The sequence below is a fragment of the Anopheles coluzzii genome, chromosome 3 (genome assembly GCF_943734685.1).
Source record: "Anopheles coluzzii chromosome 3, AcolN3, whole genome shotgun sequence".
NCBI classification, from domain to species: Eukaryota; Metazoa; Arthropoda; class Insecta; order Diptera; family Culicidae; genus Anopheles; species Anopheles coluzzii.
Genome location: NC_064671.1, coordinates 90,262,234 through 90,290,084, shown reverse-complemented (window position 1 = coordinate 90,290,084; position 27,851 = coordinate 90,262,234). Strand labels below are relative to the sequence as shown.

General features: G+C 48.8%; 3 protein-coding genes across 5 annotated transcripts in view; 1 reads left to right on the top strand and 2 right to left on the bottom strand.

Moving 5' to 3' along the window:
- The window catches only part of LOC120960016 (uncharacterized), a 48,357-nt gene extending 34,455 nt beyond the window's left edge, over positions 1-13,902 (top strand). The window contains exons 3-7 of the mRNA XM_040383877.2: positions 7,906-8,013; positions 8,082-8,393; positions 8,463-8,663; positions 8,816-9,429; positions 9,496-13,902. Coding sequence (XP_040239811.2) covers positions 7,906-8,013; positions 8,082-8,393; positions 8,463-8,663; positions 8,816-9,429; positions 9,496-12,793 — 4,533 coding nt within the window. The 3' untranslated portion in view covers positions 12,794-13,902. The remainder of the gene's footprint in view (positions 1-7,905; positions 8,014-8,081; positions 8,394-8,462; positions 8,664-8,815; positions 9,430-9,495) is intronic.
- LOC120960017 (CCR4-NOT transcription complex subunit 9) lies at positions 13,322-15,651 on the bottom strand. Its single transcript, XM_040383879.2, has 4 exons — positions 14,909-15,651; positions 14,643-14,837; positions 14,472-14,563; positions 13,322-14,404 (listed from the first exon to the last, which is right to left on the bottom strand). The coding sequence occupies exons 1-4, from the start codon at positions 15,344-15,346 to the stop codon at positions 14,224-14,226; spliced, it is 906 nt and encodes a 301-aa protein (XP_040239813.1). The 5' UTR covers positions 15,347-15,651; the 3' UTR covers positions 13,322-14,223.
- A 1,775-nt stretch (positions 15,652-17,426) lies between these two features.
- LOC120960153 (probable citrate synthase 2, mitochondrial) overlaps positions 17,427-27,851 on the bottom strand; it is a 106,390-nt gene continuing 95,965 nt past the window's right edge. The window contains exons 1-5 of one of the 3 annotated variants that reach the window (XM_040384149.2): positions 27,569-27,679; positions 27,247-27,333; positions 22,964-23,122; positions 19,892-20,018; positions 17,427-19,284 (exon numbers count right to left, since the gene is read on the bottom strand). In XM_040384149.2, coding sequence (XP_040240083.1) covers positions 18,221-19,284; positions 19,892-20,018; positions 22,964-23,122; positions 27,247-27,297 — 1,401 coding nt within the window. In that variant the 5' untranslated portion in view covers positions 27,298-27,333; positions 27,569-27,679 and the 3' untranslated portion in view covers positions 17,427-18,220. Of the gene's footprint in view, positions 19,285-19,891; positions 20,019-22,963; positions 23,123-27,246; positions 27,334-27,509; positions 27,680-27,851 lie in introns of those variants that run through there. The other 2 variants (XM_040384148.2, XM_049608423.1) reach the window with 2 other exon arrangements.

Genomic DNA, 27,851 nt, shown 5'->3' with positions numbered 1-27,851 from the left:
GTCGGCAGTTGATGCTGCAGAAGACGGGCGTTGACGCTTTTTTTTGTTCACGCTCGTGAGTGTCGCCTTCAGCCTGATATGATAAATGTTAGGTTGAAGGCACACAAAAAAGGCAACCAAGCCGGATGGAACTGAGGACAAAGCGGAAACAGCATACAGTTTTTTTGTTGTTGATTTTGTTGAAAGCTGCAAAGGAAAGGAGAACGAGCGGTTGCGTTACAAATCGTTGCGTTCACCCACATGGGCACTTTCTTAGTGTGTGTGGTTGATATTGTGTCTCTTATAATGGGTGTTCACGATTCAAAGCCATGACTCTCAGATCATCTTAAATGAACAATTGTTAGATGAAATGGAATTAATCCAAATAAGCGCCTCAGAATGCTTGCTATAGAAAATCCTTCCTTTTTTTGCTGCAGCTCCATCTCATGCCCTACTTCTTTACCACATTACAGCGTTACTACAAAGCGCCTGCCGTTGCACCGCATGTAACACGATGTTCTCAAGGCAAACAGGTGCGGCTAGCCCTATTTGCATTGAAATTGACGCTCACCGCGGCTTCAGCTGGCCCTTGCCAAGCTGCCAACGATTAAGCGCGCATACCGACGGCACGTGAAGCTCTCGGATGTTATCGGCACACCGTGACAATGTGGTGTGTTCCAAGACAAGGCAATAATAATGCGCTCGGTGTCCAGAAAAGCGGTGTCCAGCGTATTATCTTACACGGCCACGCGACCTTCATCGGCCATTTGTGGTGTTTTTAACGGTGCTTTCGGGCCGATCGAACAACCAGCCCCATCAATTACGCTTACCATGTAGAGCAAAAGAATAACTGCGTCCTCATCATAACCCGCTCTCCCCGCTTGGGTTGCTTGCTGCTTTGTCGTCTCCTCGAATTTGTCTTCATAATTCGATCGCCACTTTCTCCGCACAGCCGTGGAGAGAAGAAAGTATTCCCGCACCAATGCACAGTCTGGAGCAGGTGAAGAACGTACTGAAACCACACACACAGCACGGACCAAGCAAACCCATCGCAACAAAAGCATAATTGTTGTTCAAGCGCGCTCCAAAAAAGTCGCACTCAAAATGCGAAACAAATATTTACCCGCTGTTGAGGTTGGAACGAAAGACTTCGCCAACAGGCGACGAACCTCCACGCACGCCTAATGGATTGAGATGTAGTTTGCTGTTAGCGGTCAACCTTCTCAGGGGTGGGGCCATTTTTTGAATGGTTTTTAAACAGTTTACAATGATGATAATCAAAATGGGGAAAGAATGAAGAGTAAACCTTTTCCCATCCCGCCGGGAAGTGGCCGTAAATACGCGCTTTAACGGCACTGCGGATGTGGGTCATGCAAGCACAAACGAGCAGGATTTTAGAACGGTTCATTCGTAAGCTTTGGGCTAAGCGATTCAATTGAAGTTGTGTGAAAAAAATGCCAAAATATTAAATTATCGATTATAGATGAGTAAAGACAATCGAAATAAACCAAAGGAGTCGAAGGAAATAATCTATATTAAACAGAGTTACAAAGAGAGAATGTTCACATCCTTTCTTCTCTTCTCAGGTAATATGTTTACCTTATTATTAATCTTTGTTCTTAATTTTACTACCTTTCTTTGTATTTTATTTCTCTCACAATCTTGTTATACATTCATCTTGTTGCATTCCCCGCTTTACGGCTACAAATTTGAGCTAAATCGTATAATCAGTACCATACCATTGCGTTCTCTTCTCAGTGCCCGATGCCATCCTTCTGTATCTTCCCAAAATCCACCACAAATACTACTTCCGCTTCTTAAAGCCGCTTGCACACAATAAATTTGCACCCCCAAGAACACACTCATCAGCTTCAGCCATGTTTTTGCGACCATAAATTAACAGAGCAACCTGTGAAAACCCATTCTCGCGGGCTGGGCGCTCTTCTATTGAAGTTACCGGTCGTTCTCCCACTAACATCGCCATGCCAACAGCCGCAAGTTGCATAGCACCGGTGACCCTTCTGTCGAATTGTCGAGGCCCCAAAAAAGACGCGGAAGATAACGTGTATTAATAAACAACAAAAAAACCGGCAGTCACCTTCACCTATTGTGTCCGACGTTCCGGGGGAAAAGATACAAAATATAGGCTCCCCTGCCCCGCAACAATTGTGCGCTTGAGCAGCGCGCGAGTGCTATTTTGGCAGATATTATCTATAATTACGAACGAATGCGAATGCTGCTGCCCACCGTAGCCGCTCAGTTTTCCCAATTGAATTCAGACGCTTAGAAGATGGTGGAGATGGGACGGTGGGTAAGGCTGAGGAATTAATTTTCCCATTCTCATCTCAACCCACCACCGAAAATGCCTCTCCAACCCCCACCGCTTCGGCCTTCCTCAAAGCCTGGAGATTGTAGAAACCCCGCTCCAAACTCCGAAAATAAATTGGTTTTTCCGACCGGTTTTCGGGCAGCAAGAAGGGGCGGGGAGTTGGGAGTTAACCGAACCGAAAATAATAACAACACAACGAAACTGAACAGTTACTTCTTGTGGCCCCGGTTTACGTGTGTACCGGAGGAAAGGTTGTATTGTTTTACCCTGTCTGTCTGTGTGTCTTGTCCACCCCGTTCGAAAGGGAAATAATTGCATAAAATATATGGGTGTCATCTTGGAGTCATTAATTGCAAAGCTACGGGTGTAAAGGAAAATGTGCTGATTTGTGTAGATTGAACTGTGCAGATAGCAACATATGCAGCTTGGTTGATGCACCACACAACGAACCTTTTCGCTCTCTCTGTCTTTCGCTGTGTGTGCGGATTCTAAAATGCGGACATTTGCATCAATCAAAGGCACACATTTCAAGCGGGGCCGCCCATTACGGGCGCCAATTACGGACGGGGAGTGGCACGGTATGATGATGCATGGTGAATTGTAACATAATTTTGATTCCTTTTTGTTTTGTTTTTTTTTTTTTGCTATATTTCCACCCCCTGGAAGGCAAACATAAGCAGACCGATTTGGCAAATTATTGTGTTATTGTTTTCAAGCGAGTGTTTAATTTTAATTTGATCCTGTAAGTAGCGCTCGGTTGGTGGTGAAGACAAGATGATTTAATGATGTGTTTTATTCATTATTATTTGGCCTTCAGTGATTTTAACCAGTACCGGAGGACTGGAAATGATTTATTTATAAAAGAGCTGCGGAAATTCTACCACCGACAAACCGACGTGACACTGGGGTTACAAAAGTGTCCCACACGAAAGTACTGTCATTTACCAGTGAGGCGATCACTTCTGTCAAAGTAAGCTCTGTTCACTGCTGCTTCGATGTAAACAACTTTTCTAAATACAAATTGCGAAGGCAGTGTGAGGTAAGATTTTGTGAGAATTATTGGACAAAACACCCAGGAAAATCATTTTATAAGTTTCCAAATCAATGCAAAAGATGTGAGAAGTACATAAAACAATACGCATTGGAATTTGCGAAGAAAAACAAAAAGGGGATCTAGCAGTTTCTTCTCTGTGTCAGTGTGGTAAGCGAATCATTATAGAGATGGCGCTAGTGTTTAACGTATTTTCATTTGAAATAAGGAGACAACTTTTGAAGCACATTTTGTTCGAAGTGTCACGTCGGTTTGTCGGTGATTCTACTGTATTTCGACACTAAAGGCTGTGAAGCAGCTAAAGTACTCCAAATAATACAAAATTGTACTGACAAGTGCATAACTTTAGGCGTTTTGTTTAAAGTTTCTGAAAACAAATGGGCACTAGATGGAAATAAAGCATTCTCCATGAAACCTTGAAGCTCTCGCTTCCAAACTGAATACAAAATTCACCTTTTCAATCAAATATACCATGCGTGACTAAACCAATAGCGCCTACCAATGCGTCGATTTATTAGTTTAATCATCGCGATCATGCCCACGACCCATCGCACAAGGGGCACGCCCCGCCCCGCGACACTTGGCGCCTGCTGCACCGGACACTGATTTATTGGATTTTAATGGTATTTGTCACCTTGCAGTCGCATAAACTTCGCTTTTCGAAACACGCGCCAGAGCCAGCCAGTGCGCGATTGCGTCACCACCTAACACGTTTTATTTTGCAACATGGCTTAAAGGAAAAATGGCCATCGATAGGAAATGAAATCGAAAAAAAGGTGGATTGTTTTAATTGCTGGCTCTCGGGTCGGTCTTAAAATCTCTCGCGCTTAATCCAACTGCTCCCGAAGAGCAGCAGTGGTGGGTCCTGCGTGACGACGAATCATTAAGCCACTTACGAGTTTGAAAACACGACCTATCCACCGCCCGGGAGGTGAAATGATTTATCTGTGCGCGGTGTCGCACTCGGCAGCAAAATATGCGTATCAATTGGCGCAATGTTTATTAATCCGACCCAAGCGACTCGCCCCCCGAACCGGGGGCATTTTCCACGAGCACAGTACTGGGATAGGACTAAATTATGATAGCCTTATAGCTTTTCACACACGCGCACTCTGCCAAGGCAGGAATAGGACGACGCTTTCGATCGTTAAATCACCACACCAAACCCGACGAGCGGATGTAGCAGCAGCAGCAGCAGCAGCAGCCCTCCGTTACGAGGTGATAAAAATGCCCGAAACCGGATTTGGTGCACACGCAGGAAATCGAGTTGCACTCGCACGAACGAATATTGCACCGCCTGCTGTGCGCAGTGTAGTTGGGGAGTGGAGCGCGTAGTCGTAAACTAGTTCAGTTTTGGGGCCAAGGAGGCGCATCGTATCTGCATGACGGTGGTTTTGTCGTATTCGGGATTGGGTTTATGTACCCTGTCTCTGCTTCTTCTTCTTCTTCTTCTTCTTCTTCCTCTCGGTAGCTGTTTAAAGCGAATGGCTATTTGGCCGGTTTGCTGTTTATTGCTTCTATTGGAAATGTTTTTTCCTCCCCACCCAAGACCAAGGCATGCGAGATGCGTTTGACTAGTTGTGTGCATTAATTGCGGAGAGTATCGTCTATCGTTGTGCTATAAAATGGCAGGCGAATAAAATAGATTCGAAGAGCGTGAGAGAGAGATCACAATTTTATATGATGCTGCAACCAGTAACGAGGGAGACTGGATGTAATTAATTTTTATATTGTTCCTTTTATGATATCAAAAGTCATCATCTTGTATCGGGAATAACTAGAAATTCTTGTCATTGGACATTGTTTTGCAAATATGGTCCGTTTTTGAAGATCAACTTAGGTTTAATGTACAAGCTTTTAATACATGCATTTTGCTTAACCTTTTGCAGAGCTTCAGGCGTTTTATAATGCAAATTTAATAAATGACATCATAAGTAATCAATTTCAATAATAAAACGCCTAAATTTATGCATTTTTCATCTCATAAGTAGATCTTTATTGAATTTCACATAAAGAAATGCTCGGTTCTTAACTCATAAGCCCACATAAGCATGACTCACAACAAAAACCTCAAAGAAAAATGGTACAATTCAACCACAAACGATCCTTCCCTTGTCATAATCAATTCACCAATCTTATCTGATCGTTCCATTGGTACTCATACCGTTCCTTCCGTTTCTTTTCATATTTTATTCCATTTTTATTACCCCCCCTTCGCAAACATGGTGGCGACAAACACTTGAGAGTAATATGCCCGAAAGAGCCCAAACAAAAGCCCACTCACGTTCACGACGGGGACACGCTAAACAAACACACAGGAAAAAGGGGGAAGTTTTAAAGTGACTTCCTCTTTTTTCCCGGTCTCGTCCCTCGACGTCATAATAATTTCTTACAAAAGCAAACAAATGTGCCTCTACAATTGTGCACACAGTGCGCGTCCGCAATAGAGCTCTAACTGAGGCAACACACAGCATGATGGCAGCAGCATGATGATTACATTAAACCAAAACCAATCCCATCCAACGACTGGTTTAAGTGAGTGATCAAAAATATTAAATTCCACCAATCCGAACCGAATCCAAATCACGTCAGGTAAACCAGTCAGATTGTGGAGCAACAGTCCTCCGGGAGGATTCGTCTTCGTTCGTGTTCCCTTCTCCACTGATCTCGTTCCCCGAGGAAGAGGAGGAGGAGGAGAAGGAGAAGGAAGAGGGCCTTTGCGACTGCAATTGCTCATTTGCATTCCGTCAGCGCGTACAACAATGAGCCTCTCGTACTGGCTCCGCGTGCTTTCCACTTTCCATCACGTTGGAGGATGTGCTTTGTGTGTACACGGGCCCTTGGGGCGGTGGATGATGGCAGTACGTCTTAACCGTCGTTGGCAGCAGCACGGCAGCATATGAAAGATGAAAAGTTACTCAATTTTAATATATATATTTTAAATGAACCTATTTATAGAGCATTAAAATATATTAAATGTTAAGATTGTATTTTGGGCATAGATGGCTTCTTAAGTATAGGCTTGGTTTGGTTAAAAAATACTCATTTGATAAAATTGTCCCCTATTGCCTACTTTTAGGCGTTCAGCAAATTGACTATTTTTATCAAAAAAATATTTAAAATATTTGTATTTTAATAATTTTACACTCCCAGTATCTTTTCAATTCACATCGCGTTCCTCTGCTTCATTAATCCCTTTGCTTCCTTTGCGCACTATCACCGCGCAGTACAGTTTCGATCTATTTCTCCTTTTCCTTTACTGAAACCCTTTTACATTTAAAAAAACTCCACAACCCCACAGCCAGAGAAGGAGCCGGATGGTGATGGTTGAAGCTGATCGAAATCCGGGCCTTGTCGCCGCCGGGCCGTGTCGGTGGGATATTAGAATGATGATGGTTTTCGCTTATTGCCCGATCGTGACTCAAGCCTTTACGTGCGCGCTCCTTCAATGCAACAAACACAGACACTCGCGACACAGCAGAACTTCTCTGCAAGAAAAGAAATGAGCAAAAAAAAAAAAACAACGGAAACAAAGCTTCACCACTGGTACGCGGGGCAGGGTGCGTGGGTTGTGCCTGTGCCTGATTTTGGACTGGAATTTGTTCTCTTCTCTCAAGAACGGTCTAGCCAAGCAGGCTGCCGGCTGTCAAAGCCGATTTCTATTTTTAAAACAGCAGAACCAAACTCCTTCTATTGCAGTTATGATTGAACGTTTGATCGAGTGAAACAAACCGAACAAAAAAAGCATACGAAAAATGCATTATGCTCTCTCACGTCTGTGTACAACGTCTGAAACGCGAGCGCGCGCGCCCGTCTGGCTGGTGCCACTCATACACGACGAGTTAAAAGAAAAAAAAGGCGAGCCAATAATTTACGCGATTTGTTTACCGACTCTCCACGGTCGTGGCGTCCGCGTCTGCGAGAAACCGTGCTGTCATCATTAACCTCCAGGAGTATGGGAGGTTGTTTTTTTGTTTTGCTTGCTTGCTTTAATGCACATTTTTCTTCTCGTTCCCATGTACCACCTCGAGCCGTTTATTTTCGATTTGCAACGAAACGGCCAGTTGAGACCGTTTTTATTTCACGCGCAAAAGGATGCGGTCATGATGCTACAGACATTCGTGACGCTTTGATTTATTTAAATTTGTTGATTGCTTCATTTATTGCAGCCTGAAAGTATGCAATTTGCGCAGCTTTTTGTGGTGTTATCGTCCTTTTTGACATTTAATAAAGCATAATTCTACTCGAATTGATAACGAATGATCTTAATACCTTTCTAAAGCTGTTAAAAAAAGCTATTCTTCCAGAAATAATTAAAACTGTACATTGCGTTTTGCAAACATAAAAAACACGTTTCACTTATTAACGAAAAAAGTCCATCCTCTGATAATGAAACATTATGCCAGTTATTCTCTCCACCTGTTTTGTTGTAATCGCTATCATCTGCACCACCTCGCTGAAAACCATCCTCCCGCTTCCGTTGCACAACACTAATTAATTTTTCCATTACATCTTCCTCTCCTTCTGGCTCCGCTGGCACCTGCAGCACGACCCAACCCGTACACCGCTGCACGAGGCAGCCGCCGGCGGCGACGAAACAAAAGTGGAAACGCTACTGGCCGCCGGTGCCGACCGTAACGCAAAGGAATCGGTGGTAAGTGAAGCTGTGCTGGTGTGTTCTTTACCTGTTTCACTGACGTTCTTTTCCCTTTTTTTTCGCAGCACGGCAATACACCGCTGCACGAGGCCTCCTGGAAGGGGTACAGCCGGTGCGTGAAGTTGCTGTGCGCGCTGCCCAAAACGAAACCATCGTCCGGCGGCACGGGCAAGTCGGGCCTGTCGCTCGATCTGCTGAAGGACGCGACCAAGATCAAGCACGCGCTGCACGACACGAAGGGAGCGCTGCACAGTGCGCTGCTGGGGACGCGCAACTTTGGCGGCTTTTCCGCGCTGCATCTGGCCGCCCAGAACGGGCACAACCAGAGCTGCCGGGAGATATTGCTCGCAGGGGCTGATCCCGATGTGCAGAATAATGTAAGTATATGGAAGAAGGAAACGTTGAAAGAATCAAATTGATTATAGAACGGTTTTCCTTCTTTCCAGTACGGTGACTCACCGCTGCATACCGCGTGCCGGTACGGACATGCCGGTGCCATTCGGATCCTGCTGTCGGCCAAGTGTGACTTTGAGCGGATCAACCTGAACGGTGACACGGCGCTACATATTGCCTGTGCGATGGGCCGTCGCAAGCTGACAAGGATTCTGCTTGAGGCCGGCTGTCGGCAAGACACCAAAAATGCTCAGGTCAGTGTGAAAAGCGAACAAAAATGAACGTTCTACCATCAAATTGCATACTTTTAGGCGGCTTCATACAGAACGCTTCATTTGACGCCTAAAGTTATGCAACCTGGCTCGTTGCTATAGCAATATTGTCACCTACTGCCTTCTCTTTCCAGGACGAAACCCCTCGGGACATTGCACAGCGCAAAAACTTGGTGGAAATCCTCAACATCCTCAACACACCGGTCGACCTGTCCGCCAGACGATCGCGGGAACGTTCGAGCAGCAGCTCCCAGCACCAGCGCAACAAAACCGAAGCCCTCGCGAACGGCGGTGCCGCCGTTCGTCACAAATCACCCGCCCACGACCACGCCGGGAATGAGCGCCGTTCCCGAAGCAAGGACGAGGCCGGCCGCAAGTCTGGCCGACGGAGCAACTCCAACGATGAGACCCGGGCCGATGCAATCGATCCGAAGCACTGGTCACCGTACGGGTGCCACTACTTTCCCGATCCGCGCAACTTCCCGTCGCCCAAGCTGGAAACGCTGCCGAAGGAACCGCTCGGCAATGGGGAGCAGTACTTCCTCGACCTGGCCGGCAACATCCGGAAGGGCCCGGTGGGCGTCGGCAACACGTGCTACTGTGCGCCGTTCTTCAAGCATCTGGAGCAGCGGATGAACCAGAACCGGAGAAGCATACGGAAGTACGTGCACCGGGCGACGGAGAAGCTGGACAGCCGGATGACGGCGCTGGCGATGCGTACCGACGATCAGATAGAGGAGCTTACCAAGTAAGATCGGGTTTGGAATGCTTCTTTTTCAGTGGGGTATTAACTGTTTTCCGGTTTCTCTTCCAGATCGATGATAGCGAGTCGGGTGCAGTGTGAGAACAAGCGGCTCCATCTGGAGCAGTGGCTCAAGCGAGGCATCGCGGAACGGTCCACCACCACGGCGACCTCGGGCGGGTTGGAGCACAGCAACAGCAAAACCAAAAAGGACGAGGCTAACACCAACACGCTCACGCGCTGCCGCAGCCTAGAGCTGCTGGACGACCATGACGCGATGCTGCTGGCGAACGGTGTCGACGGGTTGGTCGACGATCAGCTGCGCAAGGCTTCGACCCCCACGCGGCAGCTGTTCTCGCGCAGCATTGACTTCCTCGATGCGGCCACTAACGGTGATTCCGACCACCATCATGCCCATCGTGCCCATCGGCAGCAACATCAGCAGCAACAGGAGCTGGAAAGTCATCTGCGATTGCTGCAGTATGCCGCCGCCGCCGCCGCCGGTGGCCATCAGTCGGATGCGCTCGAAAGCTCCAACAACTCCAACATGAAGAACCACTCGGAGTCGGCCGAAACGCCCCCCATACCGGCGGACGGGGTAGGAGGCATACGGATATCACGCCGGCCACGCTCTTCCTCCATGTCCGGGCGGGAAAGCTACTCCTACTCCTCCGACAACAACAAGGACAATGATCGTGAGAAGCCACCACGGCTGGTGAACGGAGGCCACGAGCTGAAGGGCGTTAAAAAGCGCTCCCTCTCCTCTATGCCAACCTCATCCACACCGACGTCGGCCATCTCTTCGAATGGGGCGGCACCGTCCGCAACGGCCAAGAGCGAAAAAGCCAAAGTCACGGAACGGCTCGAGGAGCTGCTGACCAAGACGAAAAAGATCCTCGAACTGGAAAAGATGACAAAGGGTGGTGGTGGTGGTGGTGGTGCTGGTTTAGTATCTTCTCCCCTCCTCGCCACCCATCCAAACACGGCCATCACACCGACGACGACGACGGCAGCGACCGACAATCGGTACGTGCTTGCGTTAGACAAACTGCGCGACATCCATCACTACGAACCACCGTCAGCTTCGAGCGGCTCGAAGCCTCTTGGACGTTCCGCCCGCGACTCGCCCGGGTACGATATCGCACAGGAGATGGAGAAGATCACCAAATCACTGTTACCTGCCGCTCCGGTGTCGCCGGAAATTGCGAAAGACATTACCACGCGCAAGGAGCGCCCGACGACCGTACTGTACGCGTCCTCCTACCACCAACAGCAGAGCGCTCGACGCACCACACCGCAAGGCTCGTCACCACTGTCCACAACGCCACTGTCCACAACGCCACTGTCCACGATGTCTCCCAGCTCGTCGTTGCTCGGTGGACAGACGGCTCCTTCGCGCAGCTCACCCTTGTTCGGGGCCGATCATCGGCAACATCATCATCTCGCCTCGACCAACTTCATGGAGGACCAGCCGAGGGAAGAGCAGACGCGAGGAGAGGTGACCGCGACGATGGGTGTGCTCATGAATGGGTTCTACTCGAACAGCTGCTTCGAGGAGGGGCCGCCCAGCTCCTCCAACAACACCACGATCAAATCGGTTGGACCAAGCAGGCAGCAGCATCGACAATCGGAAGAGGAGGAGGAGGAGGAGGAGGAAGATGAAGAGGAAGAAGAAGATGAAGAGGAAGAAGAGGAAGCAAAGGAAGACGAGGAGGAGGAAGAGGAGGAACACGATGAGGAAGATCTGTCCGACCGGTGCGATCTATCGGCGATGGCGAATTTGGCCGAGCTGAAGGAGCTCAAGAGCCGCATCCTGAACGGGACGAACTGGCGCAGTCAGGTGCTGCAGAAGAGCGTCCAGGAGCTGCTAAGAAGCGGCGAGGGAGGAGTGGACACTGATGCTGGACCATCGGAGCAAGACGCGTCCCAAACTCTGGGTGAAACGAATCGTGTCAAGTACATCATCTCGAAGCTGCAGCAGAGTGGCATTACTGGCGGTGATGTGGCGGTCCGTACGCAGCAACATCAAGTGCCACCGATGGCACGCTGTGAAGACTTTTCCGACAGCAGTAGCGAAGAGGAGGAGGAGGAGGAGGAAGAGGAACGACAGCACGAGCAGGTCGATCATGATGAGGATTGTGTCGATGGACCACCGCTGCCGATGAACGGCGGCGAGCTGGACCCGGAAAAGCCGGCCACAATCGGAACAGCGAAAACGCTCATTCAGCTTTACGAACAATCATCCTCGACGGCCGTAAATGGTGGTGGCGCCATCGGGAAGCCAGCGCCGGCAAACGGTCCAACTTCCTTCGCCAGTGTACCAAAGGATGCGTATTTCCACGAGCTGCCGGCGAGGAAGTTACTACCGCCGCCGGAATTAAGCTCCATGGCGGGATTGACGTCATCGCGCGTCCATCAAACGGCTAGGAGTCGCAATCCACTTCCGTCCTATCTGCTGCAGGAAGGGGCAGGCGAGCTATTCCAGCAACAAGCTGGAGATATTCTCGAACAGCAGCAACAGCAAGGTTACTTTGATGAGTTGCACTTCCAAAGCCATCATCGATCGCCTGTGACGGCGATGAGTTCGTATCCCATTCCGGCCGATGGCTTCCTTCCGCCAGTGGGACTACCGACCCCGGTCAACCATCATCACCATCATCCACACGGACATAGTCAACTCCAGCAGCAGCAGCAGCAGCAACAGCAGGAGAAGCTCCTATCGACCCGCAAGTACATGAATCCTTCCTCCGCCGTATCGCTCGCCAGCACGGGAACTCCTTCGCCCGAATTCCCGCTCTATCATCAGCAACAGCAGCCAATGCAACCGAGCAGCAGCAGCACCACCATCACCCCACAACCTTCATATCCCGGTTCCGCCGGTACCGCCTCCGTCATCGGTGGCCATTCGCACGCAATGATGACGATGATGGCCGCCGCTGCTGGCCGCAAATCGGTCGATCAGCTCTCCTCGAACGGGGAAGACTCGGGCTACGTGAGCGGAAAGGTGAGCGAAATTCACATCCCGAGCGGTGGCGCCAGTCCGCTGCTTTCGGTCGGCGCGAGCAACGTCCTCATCATACCGCCGCCGGCTTCATCCGGCTCGCCGAAACACTTCCTTCCGTCGTACCCGGGCCATCATCATCACCATCATTCTCCGCTCGTGCCGGCGATGCATCAGCGTGGGAATGGGACGCCACCGCACCAGCATGGCAGCGTGGTGACTTCGATCGTTCCGCCACCGGTTGGGCCCGGTGTACCGCCGCCCGCGGGGATGCACCCAACGACGGGGCAAACGACCGCCCAGCTACACGCCGCCGTAGAGCAGAAGCAGCAAGCGCTCTACAAGCTGGGAGCGTCGAGCTTGGTCTAAGTAGGCGTTCGTCACTTGTGTACAGGTAGAAAAGGCAGAATGTTTAATAATCGCTCTAGCAATGTAAGCACGGGGTGGCCTTGAAGGACCGCTGCTCCTTCCGGTCCACATCTCCCCCGTATCTCTCTTCTTTACGATGATATTAAATTATTTTTTCTTTTACGTACGGTTGTAATTATTATTTAGAACGCGCTCCTAGCGTGTCCTGTGTGTAGCCCTGTGTTACTGGAGCATGTGTTTTCTCGTTTTATGAAACAAGGAAGAAGTGGCCAACTTAAAGAAAAGCGGAGGGTGAAATGCTGTTGGTCGAAGTGCGATATAAATAAAGCTCCTTTTAAACCTGAAAATATAATTACGACGTGTTGGTGTTTTGCCGATTTATCTGACGATCTGAGAATCTTCCCCAGAAGGAGATCCGAAATGTTTCAGCCAATCCAAACGATCAAGTAGGCCATCCCTTCTCTTAAACAATTTACACCACATTGGTCATCACCTTTGAAAATTCAACTGCTAAAAACCATCCTCGAATTATTGTATGTTTCATCGCATATTTAATACTAAACAGGTATAGAGTAGAGAGTGTTGAATGAGTTTTCGCTAACGTCTGTGTGCGTAAAAATTGCCGAACAACAAAAGCTCTCGTTTTTCGGGGGTATGGGGAGGGCGGAAGGTGAACAACTAACTCACCCATCGCGCCCACTACCTATCTAACTAGCGTATCGTGATTCGTTTTTTGTTTATCTTTTAACTTCTTCGACTATTTAACCAAATTTTGAATCCTATGTTTTTCTTTGTTAATCGAATAATTGGTTCTTCAACAGAGTTTGAGCAGCTGTTGCCCTATCGCTCACAGTTAACGTACACGCACACATACAGTAGCAGACATACACTATTATTTCACGTCTCTAAATGTCGTTTTTAAAAGCCTTCTTTCAAAGAAAGCTACGAAACACGAGTTCTTTACACATTTGTTTTCTTTTGTTTCCTGTTTTGTTGCTTCGTTACAAATGGGATTTTGTCTTAAAAATTTTCTGTACATCTTAATAGGGGAGTGAGGTTGGCTCGTCTTAGCTTTCTATCGCTCATTCCTCTTATTTCTTTTTTTTTTTGCTTCGCTCTACAGCTTCGCTTCGCACCATAGCCTGGAGGAACAAATCGGGTGGTAATGTGGGACACGAGCGCGGTTCGATCGAGCAACTAATCCTAAAGGGACAGCTGACGCTGCCGTTTTTACACGCAGCTGGCAGCTTATTAACAAAACAAAAAGGTTTGGGAAAGAAAAATACACACGCACACACTCACGGACAATGGAAGCTGTTGGGCGGCCGGTCCCCTCTGGCCCGCTTCCGTTGCCTGTGCCGTCAACGCTGGCACTGGTTGCACGGTTACAGCCCTTGAAGTATGAAATTTCCAGCACCGCCGGTCGCCCTCTACGAGGTAAGCGGAGCGATGCCAACCTGGCGCGGATCGGTAACGGGACCGGCCGGTGTGTCCAGGTTCTTCAGCAGCATCGTCAGCCAGTGCTTGGTAGATTTATCCTCCTGCAGACAGGCGGTGAACGTACCGTCGCGCAGCTGATCCGGCAGACACTGGCGTAACGCTTCTCGGGCGCTACAAAAGAATGGGAAATTAGCACTGTTGCACAGTTGCTAGGGGTAACCAACACCGCAAGCCTTACCGTGGATTGTCCGAAAGTCGCAGGTAGCAGCGTACGACATGCTTCAACAGCCGTGCCGAAGGTTCCTTGGATAACGATATCACCATCTTGCCCTGCGGAAATTACAACACACCAGTTACGATTAGGGTTTTTTTTGTTTGCAAAAACACAGCAAAACACGGCTGCGCTTACCAAAATGATGGCGACGTGCGAGAACCGATCGTACGTGTGGCAGATGTACGACAGCCCACTGTCGTCCAGCAGTATCTTCTGCAGTATGAAGGTGGCCACCGTTTTGCTCAGCTCCGATCCGGCCTCCATGATGCGCAGGCACAGTGGAATGATTTCCGTCGTCAGCAGAAACGTGATCACTTCCTGTTCGTCGGTCTGCAAAAAAAGAAGGAACACTCCCCGTCAGTCCTCCCGATTGAGTTTCCCCTTTCTGTGTTTTTGTTTACCTTCACCAGCGCACCGATGACACCGAGCGACGTCAGCCGCAGGTACTCGAAGGGGCGCGTCTTGGAGGTCGTGTGCAGGAACGGATACAGGAAGAGCGGAATGTGGGCGGCCAGGAAGGCGGAGCGCGTCTCCGGATGGGAGGCGACACACTGCAGCAGGGCCAGCGCATTGCACACCCGGTTCGACTGGTGCGCGGTCAGGGTGGCCGGATTGATGGACGGGTAGATGTGGATGATCTCCTGCAGCAGGGCGGCCGTCGTGCCGAAGCTGTGCCACAGCATCGGGGCCAGGTCGGCGACGGATTCCCGCTTCTTGCTCAGCTCGAGCAGGGCCGTCTCGCGCGATTCCGGATTGGACAGCTCGTTTATCCACTGGAACACCTTCTCGGAGTTTGACGCCATTGGTGGCAAATTGCCAGCCTGCTGCACGACAGCCATTTCCGAAGCACGATTTTACACGCTTGTGAGATGCAAAGCAAACGAGTGCGGTTTGTTGTATGGTGTCCGGGCAGACGCTTCACCTGGTGCAGCACAGAACGCTCTCGACAAATAAATTAAAGGCAGTGTGTTGGATATTATTTTTTCACTCGCACAGCAAATGGGCAAACTCGACAGCGGTGCAAAGGACGAGTGGCTGTCAAATGGTTGCGAAGCGACTTTTCAGCTGTCAATTTGTTGTTGTGGTGGGGGACATATGCAGGGTTCGTGTCGTATTGCAGCTGCGCAAGCGGTACGGTTTGTGTCTTGGCTAATATTGGTTAACGCTTTTGACCTAGTGTCCGCTATAACAACCCGAAACGAGATGCAGGTGAGTTTTCCATTGATCACAACTCCATTCTCCACAACGTGATTTAGGTCTTTCACGTATGGACGCACAAAATGCTCTACTTTGACCGAGTTAGCTGATCGAACGAAACGTAGTTTTCGACTTCCGGGTCCACTGCAATCGTACCATCTGTTGTAGACTGTATTTCCTCTACATTTCGCACATCCGTAGCAGTTGGCTTGCCAGTTTCTATAGCTAGAGCTACAATGTTCATACAAATTCAACAATCAGTAGCACTTACCTGAAAAATTACTCTTTTGTTGTTGCCGGTCCGTACACACTCACTGTACATCTCCCAATTTCATGAGCACTTTCGCAAACTTGGAACGCTTTCTACTTATCTTTTTCCGCTTTACAATTCTCATTTTCGAGTGGGCATCTTAAATGCTGTATCTTTTGCAAAGAAAATGACCACAATTTTAACAAACCAATCACTCGAGCGACAACTGTTTTTTTTTTTTTTGGAAAATTTTTACCGCGACTTTTGACAAGACAAATTGCAGCTGTCAAGCTAAAGTGACCAAGGTGCGTACATGTATGGACAGCTTGAGCATTTCAAAATTGCCGTTTCCTTGAGAGGCTGCAATACAGATCGAAACGATTGTAAAATTTTACCACAACATATTGAAGAACGAAATTAAACACATAACTAGCCATATCTATTACGGGAGCATATTTATTGAGAAAATTTGTACGTAAGCAATCGCTTTGGGCGCTTTTGGCAGTGGGGTGTGCATTTTGAATCGACAGACGCTTCGCTACCGTTATTTGCTTGTTTTTTTATTGTCGTCAGGTGTGAATGTTTGTTTTAAGAGAAAATTGCCCTTCGACCTACACAGCGGATGCAAAACTGTTGGGAAGTGGTTTGAATTCCATCGCTTTAATATATTTCAGGTTGTTAACCAAACAAACTCATCCTTGCACACTTGCTCGAAAAGAAGTCATCAAACATTGAAAATTTAACAGAAAAGGAAGCATTTTCCGTGTGCTTCGTGTTCAAGCAGACAGTGCTTTCCATGCGCTTGTGAACAGAACCACAGAACCTCCTTAATACGTTATACGATCGGAGAAAGTAATAAATATTAATTATTGGCTCAATATCTTCCGGCACTGGGGGGCATTGGCACGAGAGACAGCAATTGTCCGGAGGGAAGGCGCCACACGCATTGTTGAGCATTCCTCCCAATTATTACTTGAGCTCTTGCGCTCACGTGTGAAGCATTTCACATGAAAAGGTGAACCAAATGCAGACGATCATTGTACTCTAAATAAGTTTTTAAACGCCACACCTTAAAGTCAACTAATGTACAGAAGGTGAAACAAAAGGAGTGAAACACCCAAAATCCTTCATACCTCCCAGCTGAGTTGGGATACATCACGCGAAAAACTGACCGCACTACGGGCAAAACCATGCTACGTTTATCCTACTAATTTAAATATTAAATCGATTTTGTAACTGCAACTGTCTCTACACCACCAATCCTAACGGCTCTTTTCTCTTCCTTTCGAAAAGAAAGGTTGGTGCATGAGCATGGGAAAAACGCTACTACACAACACGCAATTTCCAACCCAAAGTGCTTTCAACTTCTATGACTTGGGCGCAGAGCGCACCCGCTTTCGCGAACTCAGCTTCCCCACGGCGAATCTTTCGGCACATCCCCGTCACAACACGTGTTCGTCTCACTTCGTAAGTAGATTTGTTTTTGTTTTATGTTGCGACACTCTCTACGAGAGAGGATAAGTATTATTATTATCATATTTCTTTGCCTTTAATTATCGTGCTCCTGTCGCGCTTGCTCCTATACACGCCTCACCGTCACCGTTGTTGTTCTTGTTTCCCTTTTAAGTCCCTTTGGGGCGAGGGGGAGTTGGTGGTGCGTTGAGCGTGAGCGATCGGAAGGAAGGAAGCGGTGGGACACACCTCACCGACGACAGCATCTTCAACGTTTTTTTTTTTCTCGGGAGGGACACGGGGGGTTGTTGTATTCTATCACTCTAAAAACTATCTGTCTATAGTTTTTAACTCAGTTACTATCGCAGAGTTTGGTAGTTTTTGGTTGCTAATATGTGTTCTTTACTCGCTATCTCCCTCTTTCTCTCTCGCTCACTCACTCTCTCTCTCTCTCTCTCTCTCTCTCTCTCTCTCTCTCTCTCTCTAGCTGTTCTCCTGAGGTGACCGACTATCCGACCGGCTAGCCTTAATATCGCATAGAAATAACCGCCGTCTCCCTCCCTTGTCCATTGTTTCTCCTCGGTTCGATTTTGCCGGTTCGGGACTGAATGGTGATGAGCTGTTGCTGCTGCTGCTGCTGATGCGCGCACTTTTGCGGTTGCGAAAGTCACGTGTGTGTTGGCGTGTGTGTTTGTGTGTTTAAATTATTCACTTCGATGAAGACTTATGCTTAGAGTTTTTGCAAAGGATGCATGTGTGTGTGTGTATGTTGACGGTTTGTGTGAATTAAGTGTTTGTTTGTTCCTCCCGGGCTTTACTTGCTGGTAGCCTTCATCAGTCCATCGGTGGACATGGACTTGGGGCGCTCGATCGGCAGGCCGAGGGCACGGTCCCACACGAGCGAGGCCAGCACGCCGAGGGCACGGGACACACCGAACAGCACGGTGTAGTAGTTCATCTCCTTCAGCCCGTAGTACTGCAGCAGCACGCCGGAGTGAGCGTCTACGTTCGGCCACGGGTTCTTGACCTTGCCGAGCTCGGTCAGGATTGGGGGCACGACCTTGTAGATGTTCGAGACCAGCCCGAACAGCGGATCGTTTGGCAGGTGCTTGAGGGCGAACTCGCGCTGGCAGGTGTAGCGGGGATCGGTCTTGCGCAGCACGGCATGACCGTAGCCGGGCACAACCTGGCCCGACTTGAGCGTCTTCCAGATGAACTCCTTCACCTTGTCCTCGCTGGCATTGTCGCCCAGCTCCTTGCGCAGCTTCTGCAGCCACACCAGCACCTCCTGGTTGGCGAGACCGTGCAGCGGACCGGCCAGACCGTTCATGCCGGCGGCGAACGACAGGTACGGGTCGCTCAGGGCCGAACCGACCAGATGGACCGTGTGGGCCGACACGTTGCCGCCCTCGTGGTCACTGTGGATCGTCAGGTACAGGCGCATCAGCTCGGTGAACTTCTCGTCCTCGTAGCCCAGCATCTTGGTGAAGTTGGCGGACCAATCCTTCTTCGGGTCGATCGCACCGATGCCCTTGCCGTCGCGGTACGTGTTGCGGTAGATGGTGGCCGCGATCACCGGCAGCTTGGCGATCAGGTCCATGCTGTCCTCGTACACGTACTCCCAGTACTTGCTCTTGTGCACGCCCTCCGAGTACGCCTTGGCGAATTTGCTCTCGTGGTTGAGCGCGGTGACGGCGCAGCTCAGCTGCGACATCGGGTGCAGCGAGGTCGGCATGTTGTTCAGCATGGTGACGACGTGCGACGGCAGCGCGGCACGGTTCGCCCATTCGCGGGACAGCGCATCGACCTGAGCCTTGGACGGCACATCGCCGGTGATCAGCAGCCAGAACAGACCCTCGGGCAGGGGCTCCTGGCCACCTGGAAGGGGCAGAAAGAGAGAGGAGAAACACATCATTAGTAGAGAAGTGGAATGAATCGTCTTTCAATGTTAAAACGATAACTTGTTTGAAGGACGATAATTGCATCACCGGTCACGGTTTCTTTAATGAGATATTCTAACGATCGTACGTGAGACGGTGCGTGTTATGCAAATAATATTTACTAATATCTTAATTTCCCCTTCCTTCTCCTCCTATGTACAAATTTAATTGAAGATTAAAAGAACACAAATATAAAATAATTTATTGCTATCTGAGTCCAATGCCCGATCAAACTGACTGCTCACTGCTGATGCCCATCCGAGTACGTTTTACACACGTCCTTGGTGATATTACTCAACTCGCGACGGCTCGCGACTCGTAAGCGATTATTCAATCGCCCGGAGAAGTAGATGCATTTATGCATCTCATGAGTCAGTGTCTTTCCACAGACGAGACACGATCGAGCCGTCGCTTTCGATTCCCGTCCCCCCGATTGGAACGTGTTTGTTGCTCGATTCGATTACTTCATACATATCTCAACATAACGAAGACCCCCGCCTGCCGCTTGCAGTTATTGTGCAATCATGTGTTTATGGGTGGCTTACCTGGTGCCTTCGGGAGCACCTGCTGGCACTCGGGGATGGACAGGCCGCGGAAGCGGATACCCTCATCGGGGTCAAGCACGGACGTTTCGCACACCAGACCCTTGATGCCACGCATACCGCCATACATCTGGAATGTTCCGAAGAGAAGCAATTAGAGTGTGATAACGATTTCATGGCTGAAGCGGGGTGAGTAGGAATTGGAGGTTTGGGAGAAGCGCAGATAAGGGAAATGAAAAAAAAAACAAATTCAGCGAGAGTATTTTTATCTATCTTTGTTACGAGGATTTTGTACGAGGTTTCTGCTAATGTGCGTCAAGGTTTGGTCAACGCTTCCAAGAAAAGTGTCGTCAGGAATGTTCCAATGTCCCCATTATGATCTCGTGCCAAATTATTCGCAAGAATCATATCTTTTTTTGTGTCTTCTTTTCGTCTCATCTAACAGAACAGAAGAGGTCAATTAAGAATTAACACACTAACCGTACCACCGACCGTCGTCGGTATTCAATGAAACCAGAACGATCGTGTAGCATCATTTCAAGACCGTTTAATGGTCGTGTGGTGTACGATCAACGGGCTGTGCTTCTCTCAAGTGAAGCACACGCTTACAACATACAGAGAACAAGCAGGCAAAGAGGCGACGACGAAGGCCAGGGACAAGCATCGCACCATTCACGGCGTGTCTCGCCTTGAGGCGTTATTGAACTTGACTTCATTAAACGCCTCTCCGCCTCTCTTTCGCTCGTGCTGGAGCAGCATTATAAGCTAACACGCTTCAATAGGGAACGGAATGGAAGAAACCTGTAAAATGATTGAAAAAACAGTAGACGAACGGCGGCACTGGCAAGCTGGGGAGAGATAAGTTAAGTCCCGGTCCGATCGAGTTATCACGCCGACGTCGTATGTGTGGCCCCTCGGTCAGCTGACCGCGTTCGCGTTGCAGTAGTGCCACCACCACACGCTGTGATGTCACACCGCGGGGTGAAACATGAAAAAAGTAATACGTGTGTCTATTTTTTTCCTTCCATTCCCGTTCGTGAACACACGAAAAATTGCTAATTTATCAGCTCCGCCATTCCGGGACACACCCGCCACATGGAGCATCCGCAGCGTAGTAGCACCAACAGACACACACCTCCGAAATACGTTAGCCACGTTCGCGGTGCCATTAGCGACCAAATATAGCCACACGTAATCGCCACGGCAAACTCATCCAAGGTTCTGCAAAGTGTGCTAATGAGCGATGGAAACAATATTGCCGGAAAGATGGTTTTTATGTTTGTTCTAATAGGCAGAAAAACACAAAACATTGACCCTCGTGACCATGTGATCACTCACGGGAATGCTTTGGGTCACCTGTCCCTAAAAAAAACAGATCTCCATCCACTGAGAGGGTTCATTCCACCGAAACAGACGGTGATAAGAGCTCAAACTTTAAGTACAACTAGGGAAGGCTTTATCATTGGCCTTCTCTCTGTGGCCTTCCCGGTGTTGTTATCTTGTCTTTTTTAACAAGGTGAAGCAATTTCATGCCCTTCAAATCGAACTCAAAACAGTAGCAGTAGCAATAATTTGTTTCTGCCTATAAACTGGCTCACGCAAAAAGGCCCAACGGAGAGGGAAAGCCCCATACAATTGTAGGGGAATTACTGACTATTCTTCGCGCAAGCGTGAATAAGTCACCATGAAACGGGTAAGCGGGCAAGGCATTATGCCAATTACATCAATTCCATAGTTCAGTGCTTGCAATCGTAGAATAAAAACGGCGCTACAAAGTGCACAAACATTATATGCACACCTACCACCCGCGCTTCTGATAGAGAGCCACCGGGTATACTAACATGTGCGCGGAAATTATTGGTAAACACGCTATCATCATCGGGTTCACTGTCAATAGCAGTTGGACGCATCATCATCGTCATGAAAATCCAAAGTACACATAAAGCGGAGGGTCGCGTTTGCTGATTGCAGGGCGGAAAAAGGGCTAAACCGGTTGTGGGGAGTTTGTGTGCGGGCGCGCGAGGAAATGGAAGTACCGGCACGTGACATAAGCAACACAGAACACACACACACAGAAGTTGTTCTTTCTTGTTGTGGTGGAGTTTTTTCGAACTGCTACCCTTTTACTCTTGCGGTACAAGTGGATTCTAATGATAAGCTAGATGCGGGCTTAAGCCGGCATGAGGAGTCTGACATACTGATGACATTGAGAGTCATCCGAAAAGGTGGTAAAGGAAGGTATAGCTAGAATTTACCGCCTCTGCGCTAATATGTTACTCCAATTTGACGGAAGAGAATGCGCTAGACACGTTTTTTACGTTTGCTAATCTGAATTGGCACGTTATTGCCGTTATGCTAGAGCTATATCTTCCATGACCTTGACTAATGACAGATTTTGATCTACGACAACAATGATCTGTTGATCATAGCAGCTTATGGAACCGTGCCACTTGCTATCCATCATGCGCACAGTCATTTGTACAGCGGACAGATGCTTTTCAATCGTACCTTTAACGTTTGTCTGTCTTGCACTACGTGTGCCCAATGAACCGTCCGACGATGACACGCTTCAGTGATTACGCTACCCGCAGAGTAAGCGCAGCCGGTCTGTGGCAGTGTGCCCGTGGCGGCGGCAAACCAATTGTACGCAGGCCGCAATTTGATAGCTGTCGTTTAACTCAATTAGTGAGAGATAGCTCTCGACGGGCAGGCAGTAAGGGCACGCGTTCCACGAAACGGATCAGAGATTGGAGATCTCCACACAACCGATCCGCAGCCGCAGCGCGAAGCCCGAACGACAGGTCTGAGTGTAACCTTTACCGCCGATACCCCTTCCTCCCGGGGTCAGCGAGTTCAAGCGATGTTGGCATCTTCTCACATTCAAACATAGCGCGACTGCGAACAATCTCTACCCAAGTTGGGTGCATTCACATTCGGGTGCGATTCTAAAATTAAATCACCTTCGCAGCGCGAAAGCAGTCAATTCCTGGTGGACCTGTGCAACTCTCTACACCTCCAAAGCTACAGGAGGGGGAAGGTACTTGGGATGCGACAATCGTGAGTGGGAACACTTACCATGTCGACGGTGACCTCGCCGACTTTGGTGTTGCCATGCTGCTTGCGGAAGTTCTTGACGCGCTCCTGCTCCTTCGGGATCTTCTCCGTGAGGACAGCCTTCAGGTCTGTGCTGTCGGATGCATTGCGCACGAAGGTAGCGATTACCGGCAGGGAGTTCTGTAATTGTAGAAACAAAAAAAGGAGAAATAAGATTGAATAAAAAACATACTACGGACGCACGGATACGATGTCTGTTCTCTGACGTAAAACTATTTACAAAACAAACAAGAGAGGACGAACAAACTCAGGAGCGGATAAAAACGGACGCAGAAAAAGACCAAAACAAAATGTGCTTCGATAGCGCGGCTGTGTTCGCTCTTCGCGAAGAATATTCCTGCACGCGTAACTCGTCCGTTGGCCGTTACACCATGCCCTATACGTCCGTGGTGACTATTATTAGATGTCCTCCGTTCGTCACTTGGGGAGGGAAAAAAACATCCTCCAACTCCGTCCCAACGTCGGTAGGCCTTTCTTTACGTGATCTATTCGATCAGGAGGATCAAATCAAGAGGTTAAAAATGCTTTACACAACCGTCGATTTCACGTACTTCTTCTCGCATACCGTGCCTTCCCAATTGACGTATGCAGTCGGTATCTTTTAATGCATTCGCTAGGACTTACTTCTCCGCATTGTTTGTCAGACCGTATCTCGACTTATCTTCCCAATTCACACGCCGCTGTTGTTTGCAGAAACCAAATTACTTTGAAAATCTCTCTCCAGAACATTCCACAGAGTATCTCCTATTCTAGCGGTCATGGTTTGGCGCATCATCGTCCACATGGCCTTCAGAAGGTATGGTGCTTACGTACACACAAAAAAGTGTAGGTTCGGTTTGCGCCAACTCATTCGTTGGATCTTAACCAACCCTTAAAAAAGGAATGGAGGGAGCTAAAACCTGTTTCAAACAGACGGAAACATTCGGTGCCCAATGTTCCCAGTACTCGTGGCGATTGGTTTCCAAAATTGTCGAATCAAGTCGATTCATCCCACAGCGACCAGGCCCGCGTGGCGTGAAATAGATACATAAACGTCCGTACAAAAGAACCGGTTATGTTCTCACCGTCCCACTGTCCACTGAGAGTATGCGACAACCAAATTATTAACTCCCTAGTCCCTCTCTGCTCTATGATGGTGATGGTATGCTTGGAGGAAGCTCTACAACGCGGCTAATGCTCCAGGAAGCGCCCAAGCGCCCAAGGATTGGGGTCATCATCATCATCATGCCGGCAAAACGTCGAGCGATGATGTAACAGCACCCACCCAACCATGCCTGCCTGCATTACCTAACGGTTCTAATACACACCCACCTCGCAGGTTGATGCTTGTTGCCAAACGATCGATAAGGTTGGCATTTATTCTAGACCAAAAATAGGATCATCGCGTGCTTGAGCATGCCGGAGAGCCGTTGCACCAATTAGCTATCGAACACACGCTAATTATAGGACTAGGGAAAATCTCCTAAACCCGGAACATGTTGCAGCCGAACTGCTGCAACCTTCCTCAACTTGGGAGTGGGGTCAGGAAAAAGCTTTCTCTTCGGGTTCACATGCAACAAAATGCGGAAGACTGGCACACTGCCCTACCACCGTACTCGGTGTTCGTAGCGGCTGTTTGAATGCACCTTAGATGACTTTGTCGCATCGATCATCTAGAGGATTGTCCTTAGCGAGTCCTCCATTCGCAATGTCATCACTAACGACAGCCACCTTCGTGTGTTTGCCGAGCGCCGCCGTTGCAATGCCGCAAGTCGTTTAAAACATTTATTGCCATTTAATTCTCCACCATGCCGTTTCTGGCGCGAATCGTGCACCTCAACCACGGTTAAAGAGCTCTACGTAATGGTGGGGACATAAAAAAAAACATCCCCACCACTCGACACACACACGCCTTGGGACTTGGAGTGAAGCGCGTCCTCGGCAAAGGTCTCGCTGGATCACCTGATCTGTGCGCGGCAGCGGAATCATTTTCTACGGTCGTGCACGAGGTTCGCGCCCTCGGTTGTAGTGGACCGGCGTGGTATTGCGCTACGCAACTCGCGCATCTATCGCGCGCTTCGCGAATATGAAGCTGTTGATAGGAGATTTCTTATCGCGCGATAGTGCTGCCGGCAAGCATGATGATGATAATGGACGGAGTGCGGTGCAGCAGCAGTCGCTGCTGGCATTGATGGATCGAGGGGAAATCTTTCTTCAAGAGATTTGTCCTCCCCACAACTCCAGACGGGTAGGAATGGAAGAGGCGGATGAGCACGGGAAGAGAAGAAAATCGTCACCTGTACCGCATTAGCGCCAAGCTGAACAAACATACTAAAACGAAAGACATTCTTTAAGGGGAACGATGTTACCCGGAACATGTTCTCGTGCGAAGATAAACTCTACGCAAGGTAAAGGTCTACTCCTCCGTGCAGAGCTTATCGTTGGCATTGATTTTTATCGTACCAACTAAACGTCACCGATTCCAAATCGTGAATAACCGTGGCAGGTTCCACAATACACACATACAAAGTATAATATGTTGCCGCCAACATGGCCAATGGAGCAATCGAAGCGCGATGCGTAAAACATTTACTTGCGCTAGCATACGTTGCGTAATAACGCCACGAATGGCAATATTATTCGTCAAAATTCTCTTACTACTGCACCCCACGTAGGCTATCGTTCTGGTGCGATTTGGATACGCACACAAAAAGGCAAAAATCGATAGGTTTGACAATTTTTTTCCCTTCTTGGCGCTAAGACCATCCAAAAGGTTCAAGCGCACGACATTTGCAATGGTAATGAAGTGGTGGAAAGTGAACTTTCGAATCGTTTGTTTGACCACCTTCGTGCTGTTGTGTCGTCGATACATACATTGCCGATTTCGAAAAGAATCAAACATATTTCTTACATTTTCCCAAACCAAAGTTTGGCAATACTTTCCCGTTATCTAACAGTTCATTCACGCGCGCGGGATGTTCAACAATAACAAAAATACTCTTGTGCTTCTAGAACGGCATTTCTAACTGAGTAGTAAAAAATGCACGATAAACACACCCATACAAACGGCCACAATCGCGCACGACGATGCAGACCGAGAGTTATCTAACATTTTTCCACACAAGCGAGCTTCCCTCCCGCTCTTTTGGGGGGAGGGGGGAGTGTAAGCGAAAAGCGAAAAAAAAGGGGAGAAGTCGTGTTGGATTGCGTCAAGTGACGACACGAGCGAGGGTTTTTTCTCTCTACGCAACGAGTTTTCCTTCTGCGCGCGCTCCCTTAATTAGTGCTGTCTGTGTTGTTTCTCCTAAATCAGACCTAAATATTGTTAATCATTTCTTATGGAACTCTTAGAATCTTTTTTCTGAAACCTGAACTTTTATCATCGTAACACACACACATTTACCGTGTTGTGCAAGTTCCACAAAAGAAACGTTCTCCGCGGTTAGTATTGCTTTTTTACGCCTCTTGTGGTCCCTCCTGCTGTTCGCCACTCGAACACAATTATCTCATCATGGCCTGGGAGCCTGTGGGGAGCATCGAAGGCAACCAGCCGCCGCCCTCCGCACAACACTCGTGTGTGTGTGTCTGTGTATGGGGCTACTTGATAATTAAATCCACGTTTTCCACGCTTAACCTTCGGCTCAACCTTGCGAGCAGGCTCTCGTTACACGGATGAAGGATTTTCTTTCTTTCTCCCCTTATTTTCCTTCTGGACAGATTGGTGGGGGAATAAAGTCTGGCATTAACTTAGGGTCAAGAATAGCCACACCAACCCCCGGGGGCAAGTTTTCACCGAACCATACCATCACATTTTCACTTGTGCAAGCAGGAACGCTCTTTCTCTCTTCGGTCACATGTTATGTAATGTGGCCGATTTCTCATTCCGAGGAAGCAACTTTTTTCTTTGCCAAAACACCTCATATTCTGGACCCAACCTAAGCGATGACGCGTTCAACATGTTCAGAAAATCACAGCCACTCGCACACACATTAGCACACGACACACGCACCCGTACCGTATGTGTGAGCGGGGACAAAAGCTATCCGAAAGGTTTCAAGGACTGGTTCACTTCCTTTGGCCAAGCTCACGGGTAGGGTCCTGAAACCGCGTGCCCAAAAAAAACCGCACTCATTGCCAACTCTGCTTCGGCACACACTTTGAAAGAAGCTTCTCGATAGCGCCGTTTTTTTTGCGGGCCGTATTCCCCCCGAGTACGGACGCAACGTGGACGGATGGTGATGATGATGACGAAGAGTCCAACTCACCTTATTGGCGGCACAGGCCAACTTTGATGCATAGATACGGCTGAGGGCCATGGTTGCTGGTGCTGCTGCTGGTGCTGCTGGTAGTTGCTGAAAGAAAGTGGCGAAAGGAAAGGTGTCGGTATAAGTGTCCTCTGGCCGCGCTGTGCGGAAACTGATGCTCTAACACAGGCAAGTGTCGGTGGCGTGTGACGGGCGATGATGATGGGGCTGCCGGTCGTTAGCCGGCCGATCGCGCACCGTAGCCACGGAATCGACCAACTTACTTGTCTCTTCGCTGCCGATTAACGCTGCGCGAGTACTGAAACGCTTTTCGACCACTTACCTATTTGTGGAAATGCTAATTTCCGAGAAAATCCCGAGCGCGCAAGTCGACGACGGTTTCGCGGGCGACAAGAGTGAAAGTAGAGATGGGACTGTGCACGGTTGGAGCAGTGCGTTCTTTTCCATCCCACTGCAGGTGGATAGGATCACTGGCTGGGGGTGGTATTTTGAGACTTTCAATGTGGCAAATCCAACATGAGCTTTATTTTCCTTACCAAAAAAGTCAAAAATAATTTTAATAATTTGCATATTTAAGCTACAGCATAAATTTTGCGAATAATTTT

Coding starts and splice junctions, on each gene's coding strand:
- LOC120960017 (XM_040383879.2), bottom strand. CDS start 15,346: ATGGCTGTCGTGCAGCAGGCTGGCAATTTGCCACCAATGGCGTCAAAC. Junction 14,564..14,642: donor CGCACGTCGCCATCATTTTG/GTAAGCGCAGCC, acceptor TAATTTCCGCAG/GGCAAGATGGTGATATCGTT. Junction 14,405..14,471: donor CGACTTTCGGACAATCCACG/GTAAGGCTTGCG, acceptor ATTCTTTTGTAG/CGCCCGAGAAGCGTTACGCC.